This window comes from Cucumis melo, chromosome 4, assembly GCF_025177605.1.
Source record: "Cucumis melo cultivar AY chromosome 4, USDA_Cmelo_AY_1.0, whole genome shotgun sequence".
Lineage (NCBI taxonomy): Eukaryota > Viridiplantae > Streptophyta > Magnoliopsida > Cucurbitales > Cucurbitaceae > Cucumis > Cucumis melo.
In genome coordinates this window covers 15,946,259-15,964,016 of record NC_066860.1, presented here as the reverse complement: position 1 = coordinate 15,964,016, position 17,758 = coordinate 15,946,259, and the positions used below count along the sequence as shown (strand labels likewise).

General features: G+C 31.6%; 1 protein-coding gene across 1 annotated transcript; it reads right to left on the bottom strand.

Annotated features, from left to right (window-relative positions):
• Positions 1–5,207: 5,207 nt before the first annotated feature.
• LOC103489967 (ABC transporter G family member 35-like) lies at positions 5,208–12,824 on the bottom strand. Its single transcript, XM_008449328.3, has 22 exons — positions 12,244–12,824; positions 11,702–11,911; positions 11,510–11,594; positions 11,262–11,421; positions 11,057–11,133; positions 10,924–10,977; positions 10,441–10,531; positions 9,965–10,266; positions 9,283–9,881; positions 9,024–9,184; positions 8,794–8,900; positions 8,530–8,683; positions 8,287–8,439; positions 8,059–8,192; positions 7,636–7,968; positions 7,251–7,541; positions 7,080–7,163; positions 6,867–7,000; positions 6,558–6,785; positions 6,269–6,440; positions 5,876–6,130; positions 5,208–5,781 (listed from the first exon to the last, which is right to left on the bottom strand). Exons 1-22 carry the CDS (start codon positions 12,612–12,614, stop codon positions 5,509–5,511), a joined length of 4,428 nt encoding a protein of 1,475 aa, XP_008447550.2. The 5' UTR covers positions 12,615–12,824; the 3' UTR covers positions 5,208–5,508.
• Between the last annotated feature and the right edge of the window lie 4,934 nt (positions 12,825–17,758).

Sequence of the window (17,758 nt, the reverse complement as noted above, 5' to 3'; positions counted from 1 at the left end):
AACCGTATAGTTTGTGGTCAATGGATAACCTAATTAAGCATAATGTAATGAAATTTTTGGTAGACCAATTATCCACACCTTAGACATCTTATCGTCCACTTATCACCACCTACTCAAGTTTCCAACCCTAAACTAGATCAAAATTGTAATGCTACATCATCACGTTGAAGGCCAAACAAAATTGAATGTATAACTTGCTTGGATTTAGAGTTCAGGATTTAACAAAGACTTGTTTGATAGCGTTCTTGTTTAATGTTTTTTGCTTCCTGTTTACTATTTCTTATTTTTTAAGAACAAGAAATAAAAATATACACGACAACTATTTTTATTTTCTGTTTCTTTAGGAAAAAAAAAAAAAAAAAAGAAGAAAACTTATCTGATAACTATTTTTTTTCTAGTTTCTCATTTTTTTTCTCATATTTTTTCATTAATAAAAGAAAGAAATATTAATGAAAAATATATAATCAAGATATTAATAAAATAAAAAAAGGAAAAATATTGCTTAAAACGTAATATATATATATATATATATATATATATATATATATAGTCAATGTCAGGATCGACCCATTATTACCTTTGATAATATAGTAAAACTGAATGAATATTTTGTCGAAAGAGAAATTACATTATAAAAATCTAACCAATTTTATCCTACAAATAAAAAAAAAATCTAAATAAAAATAATGCCAGCATCCATATTAGAAAATTTGAATTTCAAGAAAAATACTTTTATGTATACCAATATTAATTGAAATAATATATAAATCTAATTATTGAAATCTTTTACCATTAATAACTAAACTAATATATAAATATTGTAAAATTAAGAAATGAAAGATACCTTTTTTAGAAATAAAAATAATAGTGAAAGGACAAAAGAAATATTTAAGAAAGGAAAGAAAGAAAGATATATATATATATAAAAAATTGTAAAGCTAGGATTTGAACAATATATCCTTTTAAGAGATGTTCAACCTCTAAGTATTAACAATACAAAAATTCCTTTGAAGACCAGCACTGGATTTTTGAGATGATGGTGGAAAAATGTTGGGATATTATTAACAATGGGATAATTAAAAGGATGGTTCAAAATATTGAATTAGAATGAGATTTGTGATTTATTTTTTTCTTCTTTTGCTTATGTCATATTTTGGGATAAATTATCACAACTAAACCTTGCGAAAGTAGATTAGACATCTAACTCTTTCGATCTCCTTCTCTTTGGCTCTCATTGTTCTTTGATGAATCTCTTCTCTTCTCATCACGTTGTCAATCTCCTCTTCTTCGCTTTCCCGTTCTTGTCCACGACGCATCTATTATTCACTCCACTGGATCGGATCTCCTTTCACTTATGCAACACTCACCAATCGACTTTCTCTATTTTCATCTCTTGCTCCTTCCATTTTTGATAACCTGATGTTCCAATTTCACTTTTTGACAATTAAACTTCAACATTTGGATGCTTGACGACTACATTTTTGCAACTGAAAACAATAGAGAAACGGAACTTGGAGAAGAGGAATAAGCAAAAAAAAAAAAAAAAAAAAAAAAAAAGAAATTAAAAGTAATTTTCTAATTAAGCAGGATGTCAAAATTCTTAAGGTTCGAAAAATGAAGTAAAATTCTTAAGTTTAAAAAATATTTTTCGCCTTTGAACTTTGAGTGAACTAATAACTTAGTCCTTAAATTTTATGGTTTGTTGCAATGTTGTCCTTATCGTAAAAAGTTTTATACCAAAATTCAATGTCAATTTTTATTAGATAGAAATTTAGTCTTTATAATTACAAATAAATTTGATTCTTACAAAAAGAAAATCATTAAATCATCCTAATAATTTTTTAAGAAAGAATCAAGTAATTATTTATTAAAGTTTAGGAATCGAATGGTTACTAATATAAAATTTATAGACTAAATTGTGAAAGAAAAAATAATAAGAAAAAAAAAAACAGATTATACAAATACATATATGTGACATGGATACGATAAGATATAATGATAGATCAATTTCTAAAAAACTAGGATATTGATATGTTCAAGATACATTTTCTTTCTAAAAGTTGATATAGGTAAATTTAATATAAAATACTAAATGTAATTCATTAAATCCACAAAAAAACATTAAATATTAAGTTAATGACAATGATACAAAATACAATACAAACATCGAAGTAAAATAAAATGAAAAGAAAAAATATAATGTCAGTGGTACAATAATCAATGATTCAATAGAAAATAGACACAAATTGACCAGGGAAGAGGAAGAATATCAGAGAAAACAAATATGAAGTAAAATGAAAAACTTTTTCACCAAATTATCGAAGATATTCAATATGATTGTATTTTAAAAGAAGTTGTTTAGTTAAATACTAAATGAATTCTTATTTTATGTTACATCAAAAATTGCGCATTAAATATACAAGAAGTATTGATATGTGATATGTATTTGTTACATATTTCTTATTTTATAGGCTTCATATAGTAGAGCAGTAGTGAATTCTTTTGTAATAAAAGGAAAACCAAAAAATAAGAAAGAGATGAAAGATTGAGATAATATGTCATTTATATGCTAACGAAGAGTAAAAAAGAGAGGGGGGAAAGATCAAGATGGGCGGCTAAAAAAGGGAATAAAATAAAGAAAGAAAGAGAGAGTTTTGGTGGTGGGTGGAGAGCCGCGTCGGCTCGCTGCCTCCAAAGAGTGGGGGCGACATTGCTCTTTTCGGCTGTCAATCCTACGCGGATGTTCGCCACAGCTACAGCCACAGCCACAGCCACAGCCACAGCCACACACACGCACGCACGCTTTAATATTTATTCCCTATCCTTGTCCACTCTTTCCTTCCCACTGTTATTGCCTTTCATCATTTTATCCACTCTTTCCTTCCCATTGTTATCGCCTTTCATCATTTTATCAACCTTCTTTGTAGTTTTAGTGCCTTAGTGGGATGGGAGCAACAAAACAATCTCTCTTTTTTTTCTTTTGTGGATTGTGAAGCCCAATGATACAAAGCCCATTCTAACCTCTTGATTACCCAATGCGTTAATTTGAGTTGGTGTGGTGTTATTAAATGAAGAATTTTTTGTGGCCGTAGATCAACTCTTTAAAAATCCATTGCTTTTCTTTTCGTTTCTTTTTCTTCTCAATTTAGTTCAGACTACTCAAAATATAGTATGTACCTGTATTTTTTTCTTGTCCATGTTAGGGTTTCTCTTACTGTTTGTTCCAAATTACCAAGTTATTGAACTATATTCAAATAATTCGTGTTCGAGTATTTGAGGAGAGAGTTGTAGTGAGAGTTCCACAGTTTATTTACAATCTCTATCATAGTAAAATTTGCGGTTATAGAAGTTTGGACATAGTCCCAAGTTTAGAGAAAATCGTTATATTTTTTGATCTCGTCATATTTCTTCCAACTATTTAATATTTGTTATTTTATGACTAACTACTATGCTTTTAACTTGTGAATGAGAGTTTAAGATATAATTTAGTTTATTCTGACTTATTTAATCATATCTTGCATAAATTTACAAGATTTCGGACATCTAGAGCAGTCTAGAGGAGTGTGGATCCTCCTATCTCTAGACTCCCTACCACAAGTTGTTTTCTAAGCTTGTGACTCGTGATGTAACCCTTTGGTTTCCGTTGTTTTGTTGGTTTTAATTACTTTGGTGAAATCAAACATAACTCTTGCAAGTTGAAGAAACTACAAAGTTAACTTTCATAAGAATTGAATTGGTACACAACATCGTATAGTTTGACAATTTCAATCCATTTTAAATTTTCTAACTATAAATTTAATTTACATAATTAAAATTATCTATTATGTTTCAATATAGAAATTAAAGTTTAACTTTCCTTCACTGCATTATAATTTAGAAATATCCAACAATTTTTTCTTAGAAATAACGTTTGGGATTTGGCAAGATTTTAGAACAATTGTACACTTTCTTTTTCTTCTTTATATTCTATCTTAAGTCCTCAGGTTGGGTGAAACTTAGTTTTATAGGTTCAGTCTTACTTTGTTGTTGGGTTATAGTGTTTGGATAGTTTTATTGGACAGCAAAATAATGGATTGTATGTGGATCCAGTAATCCATTTGCACAACTTTTTAGTTGAATTTATAAATAAATAATTTTATTGTTCTTAATAACTTCTATTTCGATGCCATCTTCAACTTCTTCATAATAAATTGTGCATACCACTGGGCACTCATAGTCTATAAACTAGCAAAACACATCTAAACATTAAAGAAAAACTTCTATAATTAAATTTTCAACTATACGCCTGTATTTGTAAAGTTATGATTAGGTTAGAAATGTTTCAATCATTGTGATTTGTTTCACTGGAAATAATGTTACAATGTAACTAGCAGTTTTTAAAAAGTAACATATAAACTTATATATTGTGATTATTAAAAGGTATATATATGATTTTAGTCTCATTCATTAGTTATTGTACATATATTAAGATATTTAAAGTGTGTCACACGCTTCTTCCATTTTGCAGATATGATACTTTTTAGTGTATCAAGTGTATATAAATAGTATATTAATAGTATATCAAGTATATCGTGTGTATCATATGTATCCGTACTTTTTTTTTATATTTCATTAGATTGGATTTGTTTTTTTTTGTCATTTTTACAAAAATAATAAGTATAGGCTATAGGTCTAATTCTTGACACTTATTTGACCAAATCTACAGAGGAAGTTGATTAAATTATACACTGCTTCAATGATTGATGATGTTTAGTCCCCTGTGCAATAATAAAAAGTATATAAACTTTTATACTTGTAGATATTCTTTTTCCCTAACTCAAGATGTAGATTTGTAAGGTGAGAAAAAGAATAAAACATGAGGTGTTTTGGTTTAAAGTTTGGTTGGATGTCTATAGATAATGTCATTTGGGCTTGAGTGAGATGACACGATCAAGATTGAAATACTTGGCCATGCCTCTTAAGGTTCAAATGGGTCTTGGACGACTGGCTGGCTCCATGAGAATCACCCTAGACCTCAATTGGAAAAGAGATCGTGGGTGGCCAATTTGTCTCAAAGGGGTGTGTGGTTAATATGGTATTGAAGGTAGGTCAGCTAACTTTGTGTGTGTGTATATATATTACAATAACAAGTCTTTCATTAACTTAGACATCGAAAGTGTTGAATATACTAGATATGTTGTTGTAGTTTGTTGATTATAAGAGATCTATTAAGAGATTAACTGAACTTCATTTCATGCATGAATTGAATTTATATATGTAATAAAAAATGGCATCTCACATGGGCTTGGAGAAACATAGTTGAAGCATATGTTTCCTTTAATTTAAGGCAATCCAATACCCTTTACATTTTAAACATACAACTATATCAAAACTTTTAGAATGACCCAAAATGATCGTCATTACACTTTTACTATATATATTATTTACAAGAATTGCGTATATATATATATATAACTATAGAATATTGCATTATGAAGAGGCTGTCTTTCACTAGCTTCTTTTAATTTTCTACCTCAATTGGAAGTTCAATGTCTTTATGCAATACGCAAACATGAAGGCAAAGAAGGCTGCAAAACCCACCAAAACTCCTGCAACTGGCCCCATGAAGTTGGGATCGTAACCAAAGTGGCTTTCAATGTAAGATTTTATAGCAATTGGATCAGACAATCCAGGCACTGATATCTTCTTCTCAACATCACCATACTGCGATATGATCAACCCATACACGGTCCACGCTATGGGGCAGATCCAATAATACCACACCCACCATTTGGGAATTCTCTGAAGTTCGAAGGAAAAAAAAGGTTTCATTAGCTTTATATGTATATAGTTTAAATTGATTCTCTTAATATTTGAACTTGAAATGCGCCCTTACCGGTCTTGGGACAAAGAACCCAGAGAAGAGGTTGAAGAGTGCATAGAAAGCTGCTGCAAATATGGCTGCTACATGGTGGTTTGGTGTGATGGACACAGTCATCATTCCATAGTATGTGAAATAGAGGAAGGAGAAGAAGTTGATGAAGTAAAACCAGAAGAATTTTGGAGCTGTCCATTGAAAGCTGACCATGGAGTATACAATAAGAGTATAGTATGTTGTTTGAACAAGAATGAAAGGGATCTCTACCAACACCTGCATTATTCAGATGATTCAATTTCAATCATTGGTCCTTTGTATCAAAATAGCATGAACATATCTAAAGATTCATGGGGGCAGCAAAAGAGCAAAACTGATTATTGAAAATACTAATAAATCGGTTAAGTAACTCACCTGTGCAAGGGCATAAGGTAATGCAGAATACATTCCGGCAGCTCTTTCTCTGTAGAATACAGTTCTCTCCACTGACACTATGGGTTGCACAGTTTGGCAATTATTGATTCCAACAAATAATACAGCAGCATACATGGCGCCGATAACCATGGTGAGATCGGTCGAACTATCCCTGAATGACACGTGAATAGCAATTTCAAAACGAGATCTCAAACAGCTGATGCTGAACAAATAAACATCTCCTACCATAAATTATTTGGATGATTGTTAGGAGGAAATAAGAATGTACCTTTTGGTGCCAACTTTCCAGAAAACTGTCCCAATCATGAGGGCAGCAGCCAAAGTGAAAAAGTATCTAACAAGGTTATAATCAGGACTTCTCCAGTAAGTCCACCATTGTTTCCAAAGACAACATTTCAACTGTCCCCATGTCGATTGTGAGTATTGACTCTCAAAATACAGGTCCTTGGCTCCCGGTGGAGGTGTGCTTAAGTCTGTTACTAGTTCCTTGTTTCGCCTATTTCAATAAAATTCATTTAGAACAAAACAAAAACTTAGAACGTGATACATTTTTTATTGTCATTCATATTATACTTACTTATACAAGGATGATGATTTGTAATGTTCAGCAAAATCCATGCCCAGACGAACTTCAGCTGCTACAGAGCTTACTTCCAACATCCAAGTAGCTGGATTATACTTCTCTTTGATTTTGGGGACTCCAGGAATCGACTACAAACCAGTTAATCTAAGCTGAGAGAGCTATTTTCGTTTAGAAATGAAATAGAAGAATTAAAAGAAAACTAGGTACCTCAAAATACTCGATGATTTTTTGCGAATTGCGACCCAAAGGTCCAAAGTAGATCACTTGGCCTCCCCTTTTCATTAATAGTAACTGAGATACACGATATTGAGTCAATATCAGACACGTCACAAGGGATCAATGCAGAAAGAAATGCAGAGCAAAGAGAAATATGTTTACCTCATCAAAGGCTTCAAATATATCAATGCTAGGTTGGTGAATAGTGCAAACCACTGTTCTTCCAGTATCCACGGTGTTTCTAACAGCTCTCATGACAATGGCAGCTGCCCGAGCATCAAGACCGGAAGTTGGTTCGTCCATGAAAATGATTGAGGGGTTAGCAACAAGTTCCACTGCAATTGTCAATCTTTTTCTTTGTTCTGTAGACAACCCTGTTACTCCTGGTAGCCCTACTATAGCATCCTTAAGGTTGTTTAACTCCACCAAGTCCATCACCTCATCCACAAAAACCTGCGAAAGACATAACCAACACAAACCAACTTAGTAATATATTCCTCAGGAGTGAAGACTCGTTTAAAAGACAAGATAATGTTATTGTTCATACCATTTTTTCCTCTTTGCTAACTTCTTTTGGGAGCCTAAGGAACGCTGAGTAAATTAAGGACTCTCGAATTGTGACTTGAGGAGAGTGGATATCATTTTGCTCACAATATCCAGAAATTCTTGCAAAAGTTTCTTGTTTTTTAGGAAACCCTGAAATTCTGACATCCCCTTCAATATAACCTCCTGTCTTTCTTCCTGCTAAAACATCCATCAAAGTTGTCTTTCCAGCACCACTAACACCCATTAATGCTGTGAGAATTCCAGGACGAAAAGCACCCGTAACTCCACGCAGAAGTTGGAGCCTATCCTCTGTGACTCCTTGCTCTTTCATTTCCTGTTATGATTAGAACATAAACAATCAATTAAGGAAAAAATCAATGCTAAATCGTGAAAGAATAAGTAAGGAAAAGAATTTCTTTCTTACGGGAGGCATGTCCACGTAGTAATTCACAGTGTCAAAGGACATCGCAAGAGGACTAAAAGGAAGGATCATTCCTTTCTTGGCAGCAACACCATTGGCCTCGGAATTGCTAGTCATTCTTTGCATGTTCACTTCTCCTGGTAAAAATTTCAAACAAAGGTCGTGTGAGCAACATGATGATACCTAACCATTTTTATACACAGTTACAATGGTTAAATATATGTTACTTACGTGTATTGTTTCCATCTGAAGCAGATAACGATCGAGGGAACGAATCTTTTTTCGACATAGGTCTTCTTAGTCTAGGTTCTTGTGAATCTTCTTGGTTAGCTTCCATCTCCGATGCAGTTTCTTCAGACATTATTGCTTGATGCTTTGTGAGTGCTAATACATTAAAGATAGAGTAGGTTTGATTAGAAGAGTTTGTAACACAAATGATATGTCATACAGGTGGAGAAGAAAGGGAATTCTTACGATTAAGATAGGTAAGTGCAATGGTGAAAAGAATATTGAAGAGAATTGCAAATCCAATAATAGCTGCAATGCCAATCCAATACCAATTCCTATTGGTAAAGACGTCAAAATTTTGTAGCACCTTCACACCCAAGGTAACAGTAGTATTTGGAATCTGCAAGAGGGTCAACCGAAGACGGATAAACAACCATTTTCCATGTGTTTTTCTTGGTTTTTTTTTTCTCACTTGAGAAGGAAAAATTTTAAAAGAAACTAAATCCATACCAGCTTATTCCACCTAGGGGCAAACATTTCATTAACAGCAATAGCATTGAAACCATAAGTCAGGGGTGATATCCAGTAACCCCATATCCACCATTTTGGAATTTCACCTGTTATAATAACAAAACAAGAAATTCTTCTTTAGTCACATACTATAAATTGAAAATATTATTGAATGAATCAACATTGAACACTCGTAAATATGTCACTATACATGTGAATTGGTAACTTACCTCTAGGAATGATAAAACCACCCAACAAGAATATAAGGAGAAGAATCAATGATCCTCCAGTGTTAGCAATGATCATACTCCTACAAATTCCAGCAATGAGCCTAAACACTCCAGCTGCCATTTGTTGCACAAGAAATATCAACAACAATTGCTTAAAGAACCTGAAAAACCCAAATGAATACAAGTTAATAAACCAAACATCATAAACACAAACAAGAAAGCTAATTTTCAAGTACATAACTCCACAACAATCTCTCACCTGCTAGCCTCAGGAGCAAATCCAATTGTGTAATATGTAACCACCAACCAAACAACAGATTCAAGAAGGGAAGTGGGTATTCCAAGAATAACAGTAGGGATAGTGTAAGTCCATGGAGGGTGAAACTTAAGATCTCTTTGCTTGTAAAAGACAGGAAGTCTTGAAATAGTCATTGCAAGCTCAGAGAATCCATTAAACATATTACTAATGAGAGAAAAGAGAAGAGCTCCAATAAAGACAGCCCCATCGGATTGATCTCTGGTGTGCATTCTGGTCCTTAAGAACACGGTGGAAGCAATAATGGCGACGATAATGATTTGAACAGTTTTGAAGATATAAACAAAGGAATTTCGCTTCATCAACAACCATTCTTTATCGAAACAAGCTTTGAGAAGCTCCATTTTGGGGACGACATTCTCAGAGAAAACCAAAGCAGCTTTGTGACCACGAGACTTATCGTAAGGAATAGAGAGCTCATTCTCCAACCTCAATCCAACATGGAAGCGCTTGAACCGGCTGGCGAATTCCGATACCGGAAAGTACCGGTACGGCTTTCTACGATCAGCCCAATATTGCTCTTGGTCTTTTCGTGAAGTAACCTGAAAATATTATAATAAGAATCAGGTGTGACGCGAGTAGAGTAAAAAGGAAATAGTGTGAGGACGGTTGTTGATGTTTTTACCTCTTGTAAGAAATCAGCGGTTCCTTTTCTTTCAGGGCATTTGAAGCCGCATGATTCGAAGAATTCAACGATGTGATCACGTGGGCCCTGATAAACGATCTGACCCTCCGATACGAGGATGATGTCATCAAAAAGATCGAACGTCTCAGGAGCAGGTTGGAGTAGGGACATTAAGATAGTACCCTCCGTTAAGTGTACAATTTGTTGTAGGCATTTCACTATTTGATACGTTGTTGAACTATCAAGACCCGTTGATATTTCATCCATAAATAATGTTTTCGTGGGCCCAACAATCATCTCTCCTGATAAATTAATTATATCAATTATATATTTTATCCCTTTTATAAAAATTCTATTCTACGACTTAGATTCAAATTCTATTACATATTTGCAATTTTTTTTTTATTTTTTTTTATTTTTTTTTTGAGTCTTATTGTTCTTATACTTGTGATGGGAAAAGAAAATATAATAATAACCTGTTGTGACTCTTTTCCTTTGTCCACCAGATATACCCCTTATCATTTCATCTCCCACAATAGTGTCTTTGCATATGTCAAGCCCAAGAATCTGTTCAAAAAATTCCATAACAAATTTAAGTCTTTTAAATTATATAATAATAATAATAATAATAACATAAAATGAGATAAATTCAGGTCGATAAATTAGAATTAGATAAGTAGAAAGAGTAGGTGGGATAGAAGAAAATCAGAAAAGGAGGCTGTGTGCTTGGTTGAGTTGTTAAAGATAGGAACTTGTGCTCAAAAAGTCATTGAAAAAACAAAAACAAAACTTCATTCACCAACCATACCATTTGGGTTGATTCTAATAATAAATAAATAAATAAATAAATAAAATTATATATCTCTAACTAAATTATTATGTCAATTGGTCAAATTGATTGATTTGTTAATAATAATATATGGTATTTGATTTTTTACATGGAGAACCGGTAAACTTACTTTGAGAGTGTAGTCAGTAATCAGGCTGCTCTCTACTCCTTCCATGGCGGTTGCCTGCAATTCCCAATTTTCTTTAGTATATTTTAAAATAAACAAGTTTGTTTAATTATGAAAATGATTCAGTTAATATTACCTTCATGAAAAGGTCCACTTCTGCCTCTGGTTTTATCCCTGCATCCTTTTCTCTTCTTGCTAACTCGCTCAACAGTTCTTTACAACAAAACAAACAAAATTATTTTAATTTTTTTTTTTTTTTGTTTAAATCAAAATTTGGGTTATTAATGGTTATTTATTTATTAGTTTTATTTAGGTAAATAAAAAAAGAAAAAAGAAATTACCATAACGAGTCCCAACTCCTTGACATCTAGCAGAGAAATCAAGGGTTTCTTTGACCGTCATAATTCCTATGTGAACATCATTTTGGCTAATATAAGCCGACGTTTTTTGTGGAACAAATTCTTTCAATTTGTGCCCATTGTAGCTCACTTCTCCCTTCACCTGTTCAACAAAATAAATAAAATTCATTTTTTAAAGTTAAAATAAAATAATTAAAAATATTTAAGAGGATATGGTAGGTTTGTTTTACCTTTAAACTTGGGTCTAATTTTCCTGCCAAAGCAAGCAATAGAGTTGTTTTGCCTGAAGATGGGGGACCCAGCAGAAGTGTCATCCTAACATAATATACACCCAAAAAAAAAAAAAAAAAAAAAAAGAGTTAATTTTACATTTTCAATTATTGTAGACAAGGGATGGTAATTACTAAACCTTCTCTTTTTACCTTGATGGTTTGACAATGCCAGAGGCATCTTTAAGAATGGTGAGTTTAGTTTGCTTAGCCAATTTTACTCCAAGCAAACTAATGGCCGATTCCACCATGTTTCTCGCCACGTTAGGCAGCGTTGGTAAAGCTCTGTTCCCGACATGACAATCTGCTGCGATGGTTAGATGTTCGAATCTCACTTCTACCGTTGGAAGTCGGATTCCAACTCTGCCAAGTTATGACAATATAATCAAGTAAGTTAAATATTTAGAAAAACAATAGAATGTCAAAAGAATTGTATTTCTTTTATGGTTTAACATCGTCCAACTTAGGATATCGTTTGGATGGATTTTCTTAAGTATTTATAGACCTTTTTTTCAATTATAAACATTTTTCTAAACCCACGGTACGTGAATCCAAACCTGCACTTGCTGCACTTAAGTAGTACTCATATATTTATTACTCTCTTCGTTCCAAAATTATCGACATAGTTCCGGTTCGGTTTTGATTGGTTGGATTTGAGGGTAAAATGGAAACAAACAAGTGGGGGCGGAAGTTACCGGTCAATTCTGTTCTTTTGTTTCCTCAAGAACTTCTCATTATCTTCCTCTGCAACTTTAAAAATCCGATCAATAAAATCCTGGCGGTCATTAACGCCGAGTTTCCGAACGTCAACTTCCTTATGAAGCGGCAAGTTTCCAGCGAGGCAAGGGTCGGGTTCATTAACGGACTGCAAGATGCTGGTTCTAAGACGGTCGTAAGTGGGAAGTTTTTCAATGGCGGCCCAACGTAGAGCCTCTTCATCTTCATCGACTCGACTACTTCTGCGAGAAGGGTTCCCATTAGCGAACACATCTTCCATGCTCCAGCTTGCCCGACTGAAACTCCGGCTAATACTCCGGCTGAAATTCCGGCTAGTCCGCCGCTCCATTTTTTAAAATAATCCTAACAGATAAAATTGGAGATATTTGGTGGAATTTTGAGGGGAAATGAATGGAAATAATAAAGAATGATTGGGGAAGAGGGAAAGGGAAATGGGATTCTTTTGGGTTAGGCGAAATTTGGTCGCACCTCTCTCTCTCTCTCTTTGTTTCTCAGTCTCTTGTGAAAGAGAAGAAGAAGAGAGAGTAGTTAATTTTGGGAGAGAAAAGGAAGGAGGGATTTTATAAAGAGGAAAGTGGAAGGGGAAGGGAAGGGGAAAGAGGCCTCCAAATTTTTAGAAAAATAAAGAAATGTCAAATTTGAAGCATTATTTAAAAATAAAAATACATTTGGTATTTGGTATTTGGGTTGAAAATTATTCAAACATGGCCAGCTGATACCCACCTTCCCCTCCCTCCCCTTCCCCCTCCCCCCCCCCCCCCCCCCCCCCCCCCCCCCTGATTTTTTTTTTATTATTATTATGGAGTTGAGGAGTCAGTCCAATTTTTTATATATATATTTACTGTTTAATATTAATCGCTATTGTTGTTTGACCTTTTTCTTTAATTTAACTCTCTTGGTCCTCTTCTTTGGTGGTAGAATGCTATTGTATCGATTGTTAACTGTTCTTTTGTATAAGAACTGTGTTGGTGTCCGTGGTCAGCTAAATGGTGCTATCCACTGTCCTGCCCGTTCAGTTGAGTTTGGAAAGTTTGTGAGTAGCTTTGATAACTTTTTTAAACAAGTTCGTGTGATGATTTTTGCATGCTTGAGTGATTTGCGTAAGCTATTTTTGAGGTGGATGTTTGTTTTTGGTTTAGTTGTTTTGATTCTTATCTTTAAAAGAAAAAAAAAAAGATGTTTGTTTTAAAGGGACTAATTTGAACATGTTTGAATTGACTTTATTTATAAGTGCTTAATTTTTTTATAGTCACAAAAAGTGAATCTAAATATATTACTGTAATTATGTTTACAAAATTTTAAAATAAATTATATATGCATTTGAAATTTTAATATATAATTATGAGTACATTCCAAAATTTGTATGGAGTATAGTGTTGGTTGATGTGCTTAAAAGTGAAAGTCAAATGACCAAAATGACTATTCTATTAAAAGTATAAGTATTAAGTTTCATATACATATATATATAACTATAGAAGTGGAAGATGACCTTTTAGAAGTATAGACACAATTTAAGAAAAGAAACCAAAATGACATAAAATAATATATATACATATATATATATATGTAGTTTCTAATTTAGTAGTTTTTATACATTTAAAATGGATGAGTAAAGTCACACAAAATTAAAAAACTTAAAAAATCTAATGCTTTAAAAAGTTTAACAAAAATATGAGAGTATTTCTAGTTTTGGTTTTATATTAGGGTTAATATGATATGAAAAGGCAATGAGTAATGCACTGGATTACCTAACAAGATGGACTTGCAACGGTTCACTAGGAGTCGCGCGCCCACGCCCAACGGGGGAAGGTGTGGACTTGTTTATTTATTCTTCTTCCTTTTTTTCCTCTTTATTCCATATGGTTAGTGAGAATGGGAAAGATTCCATTTTCCAATTTAATTTTTAATTTGCTTTTTGTGCTAAAATTTATAATTTTTTTGGAAGGTCAGGAGTTTGTGATTGAGTTGAATTGTAATTGAAATGTATTATTATTTGACATAAATAAAGTCGTTGACCGGTTGTATTTAAAGAGTATATGAAATTGTTTTAGTCCATGTTAGAGTGGTCAAACACAGTAATATTAAAGGAGTGCTTCAAAGTCCGCGCTAATCTGTGCGAGAATGAATAGCATATTACATTGTTACTTATGTGATGTTTATCAAACTTGTTTTTGATTATTTGTTAGTAATTAGCTTAACTAAGTATTGAGTTAGGCATAAAAGTATATCTTAATTAAAAAATATTTATAGTGTTAGTTTAGATTTATAGGCTGTTAGTTTAATTATAGGAAAATTGTAATAAGTAGAGTCATGAGAATAGGTTTTAACAAAAAAAAAAAACTTACATATATGTAACAAAATACCAAACTATTTACGGTGTGTGTAATAAAGCCCGTAAAGTTAACTATTTTTTAAATATTTCAAATTTGTCCTTTCATCTTTTTCTCTTTCTGACGAAGAAATCGTCTTCTTCTTCCTGCGATTTCTTTCATCTCCTTCCTCCTGCGATTTCTTTCATCTTCTTCCTCCTGCGATTTCTTTTATCGTCTTTCTTCTTTTCTTCTTCTTTTTTTATGTGATTTCTTTCCATAATCTTTTTTATTTTTCAATTCTTTTTTTTACGTCGTTAAATCTTTCAATCGTTTTTCTTCTTTTCCTCTTTTTTTCACTGCGATTTCTTTCCTTCGTCTTTCTTCTTTTCTGATTTTGCGATTTCTTTCAATCGTCTTTTTTTTTACGTCGTTTAATATTTGCATCATCTTTCTTCTTTTCTGATTATTTTTTACGTTGTTTAATCTTTCCATCGTCTTTTTTTTTTCCGCTGTGATTTCTTTCATCGTCTTTCTTCTTTTCCTCTTTTTTTTATGTCGTTTAAATTTAGATAACCAAATCTAAGGGATCATGTACAAAAATCATTTAGATTGGAGTAGCCAAATCTAAAGGATCGTGTACTAAAAGAATTAAAAAAAATCATTTAGCCAAATCTAAACGATAGACAAATCTAAATGATCATGTAGACAAACCTAAACGATCATGTAGACAAATATAAACGATCGTATAAAAAAATTAACTATCGTGTAGCAAAAAAATTTTAAAAATTTGTTTAGCCAAATCTAAACAATTGTGTAGAAAAATCTAAACGATCCTATAAAAAAATAAACGATCGTGTAGCAAAAGAATTTAAAAGAATCTTTGAGCCAAATCTAAACGATCGTTTACCAAATTTTGAAAAAAAAAAATCGTTTAGATTTGGACCTAAATCTAAACGATCAAATCTAGACGATCGCATAACAAAATTAAACGATAGAATTGAAAAAATAAATTGTAATCATATCTAAACGATCGTGTACCAAACAATAACCAAATCCAAATCTAAACGAACCAAATTTAAACATAACCAAACTAAACGATCGTGTACCAAACTATTGCCAAATCTAAACGATCACAAATATATTACGAGCGCGTTATTGACGACGTAGTTAACAGAGCATTTTTAGTATTTTACACGGGTGGGCCTCTGGGCTTTTTCCATTTTCGAAATTGTTCTATACAGTGTAAATACGTTGCCGTTTTTTTATATTTTTTAAAAGACTCCTTTTAACAATTATGACACATATTTTTTAAATTTTGCAAATATGACAAATCTTAATCTCTAAAATATTTTGGAGATATTTTCTACTTTAAAATTTTTATTATTTCAAAAATGCCCCAATACATTCTTCTCTCTTCACGTATCGGTAGATGTAGAAAATATACCAACAGTACATCAAGGGTATCAAACATATGAACTGCATCAAGTGTATTAAATCTTTCGAGTGTATCAGTGAAAGTATAAAATGTTTATCAGTAGTGTCTCAAGTGTATCAAACTTATTAAGTATATTAAACCTAATCAACTGTATCGATAATGTAATGTCTCATGCTTAGTGCATCAAGTGTCCTTAATTGATTAAGTGTATTTTCAAATTTTAACAAATGTATCAACAACATATCAAGTGTATCAACACATCGAATGTATCAAACTTACAAAATATAACAAAATTCATTAAATTCCTTTTGGTCAATTTAAGTTATTTTGTAAATGGTTTCAGTTTTCTTGTTATCCATAACAATTCTTTTTTTTTTTTCCTATAAAATCATTTAAAAAAAATTCTTTAAAGTTACAATTTGTTAGGTTTTTCAAACAGTTAAAATTTTTTCTATGATTTCCAAAGATTTTCTAATCAATCCTTTCTAATAGCTTATATATCGTTTTATTTAAATAAAATTATACTATGGAATCTAGGAAATTTGGTAGTCCAATTTCTAGAATTCGTAAAATGGATTACATCTTTGTGAGTCCAAAATTTGATTCTAATAAAAATGATTTTAATTAATATTTTTTTAAATCTTTTTATTAGAATACTATTTTTATGACGGATTTTGAAAAATTATACTAATTTCTTCCCTTATTGAGGTGAGAAAATTTTCTTTAATATAGTTTATTAATTGATGGAATGTTTTTCACTTATTTTGTGAGATTATTGTTTCAAAAATTGGAGTAACGAGGAGTAAAATATGAGTTATTATCTTTTTTAAAAGAAATTAAATAATATTTTCAATTCGAGATTTGAAATTTGACAACTGTTTTCTACACAGGTATTGTGAGTGCTAACACCTTACTTAGATACAAAGACTCTCGAGCTCAACTCTACTGTTCACATATATTTAAAAATTATTTACTTTATTTTTAAAACAACCCTAGTTAATAGTCAAACTAATTTTGGATATCTAATTTGCTTAGATAATTATTGTATTTAATTAAAAAAAGTTAGGCCAGTATTTGTGAAAAAGAACTACCAAACTGATATTATTTTAATAAATATATATAATCTGTATACACACATTTATCGCTAAAATTTTATTTTAGAAAATATATTCAAAACATTCTCATACATAAAGCTTTTGGAATTATATTCAACATGAATTTAGGACAAAGTGTGGAGATATAACAAAAATCCAAAAAATATCAAAAGGAGGAAATGTTTGATAAATTGATTTTCATTTAAAAGTTAGTCAATAGAGAAGGTGGGGTGAGTGATCATATGAATGTGGGGTTGGTGAGCCAAAATAAATTGCATTTTTCTTTTCTTTTATTGTAAAATATGCATTTATATACTACTTGTCTTCTTATTTCAAAAACAATCATAAGATTGATGATTAAGATAGTAATTTTAGAAAAGAGATTTATGTAGAATTAAACTTTGATAACTATCTACTTTTATATGTTTTGAATTGATTTTAGATTACAATGTTGGGTTCCAAATGTGAGTTATATACTTAGTTACTTAAAAAATAACTTTTTTCATTTGAGAAATTATCATTTAACCAAATAATTATGATAAATTGTTCCTTTTTATTTATTCTATTGTTAAATTCTTATATTCCTAGACTCCTAGTTGATATTTTGAGCAACATCAATATTTATAATCTA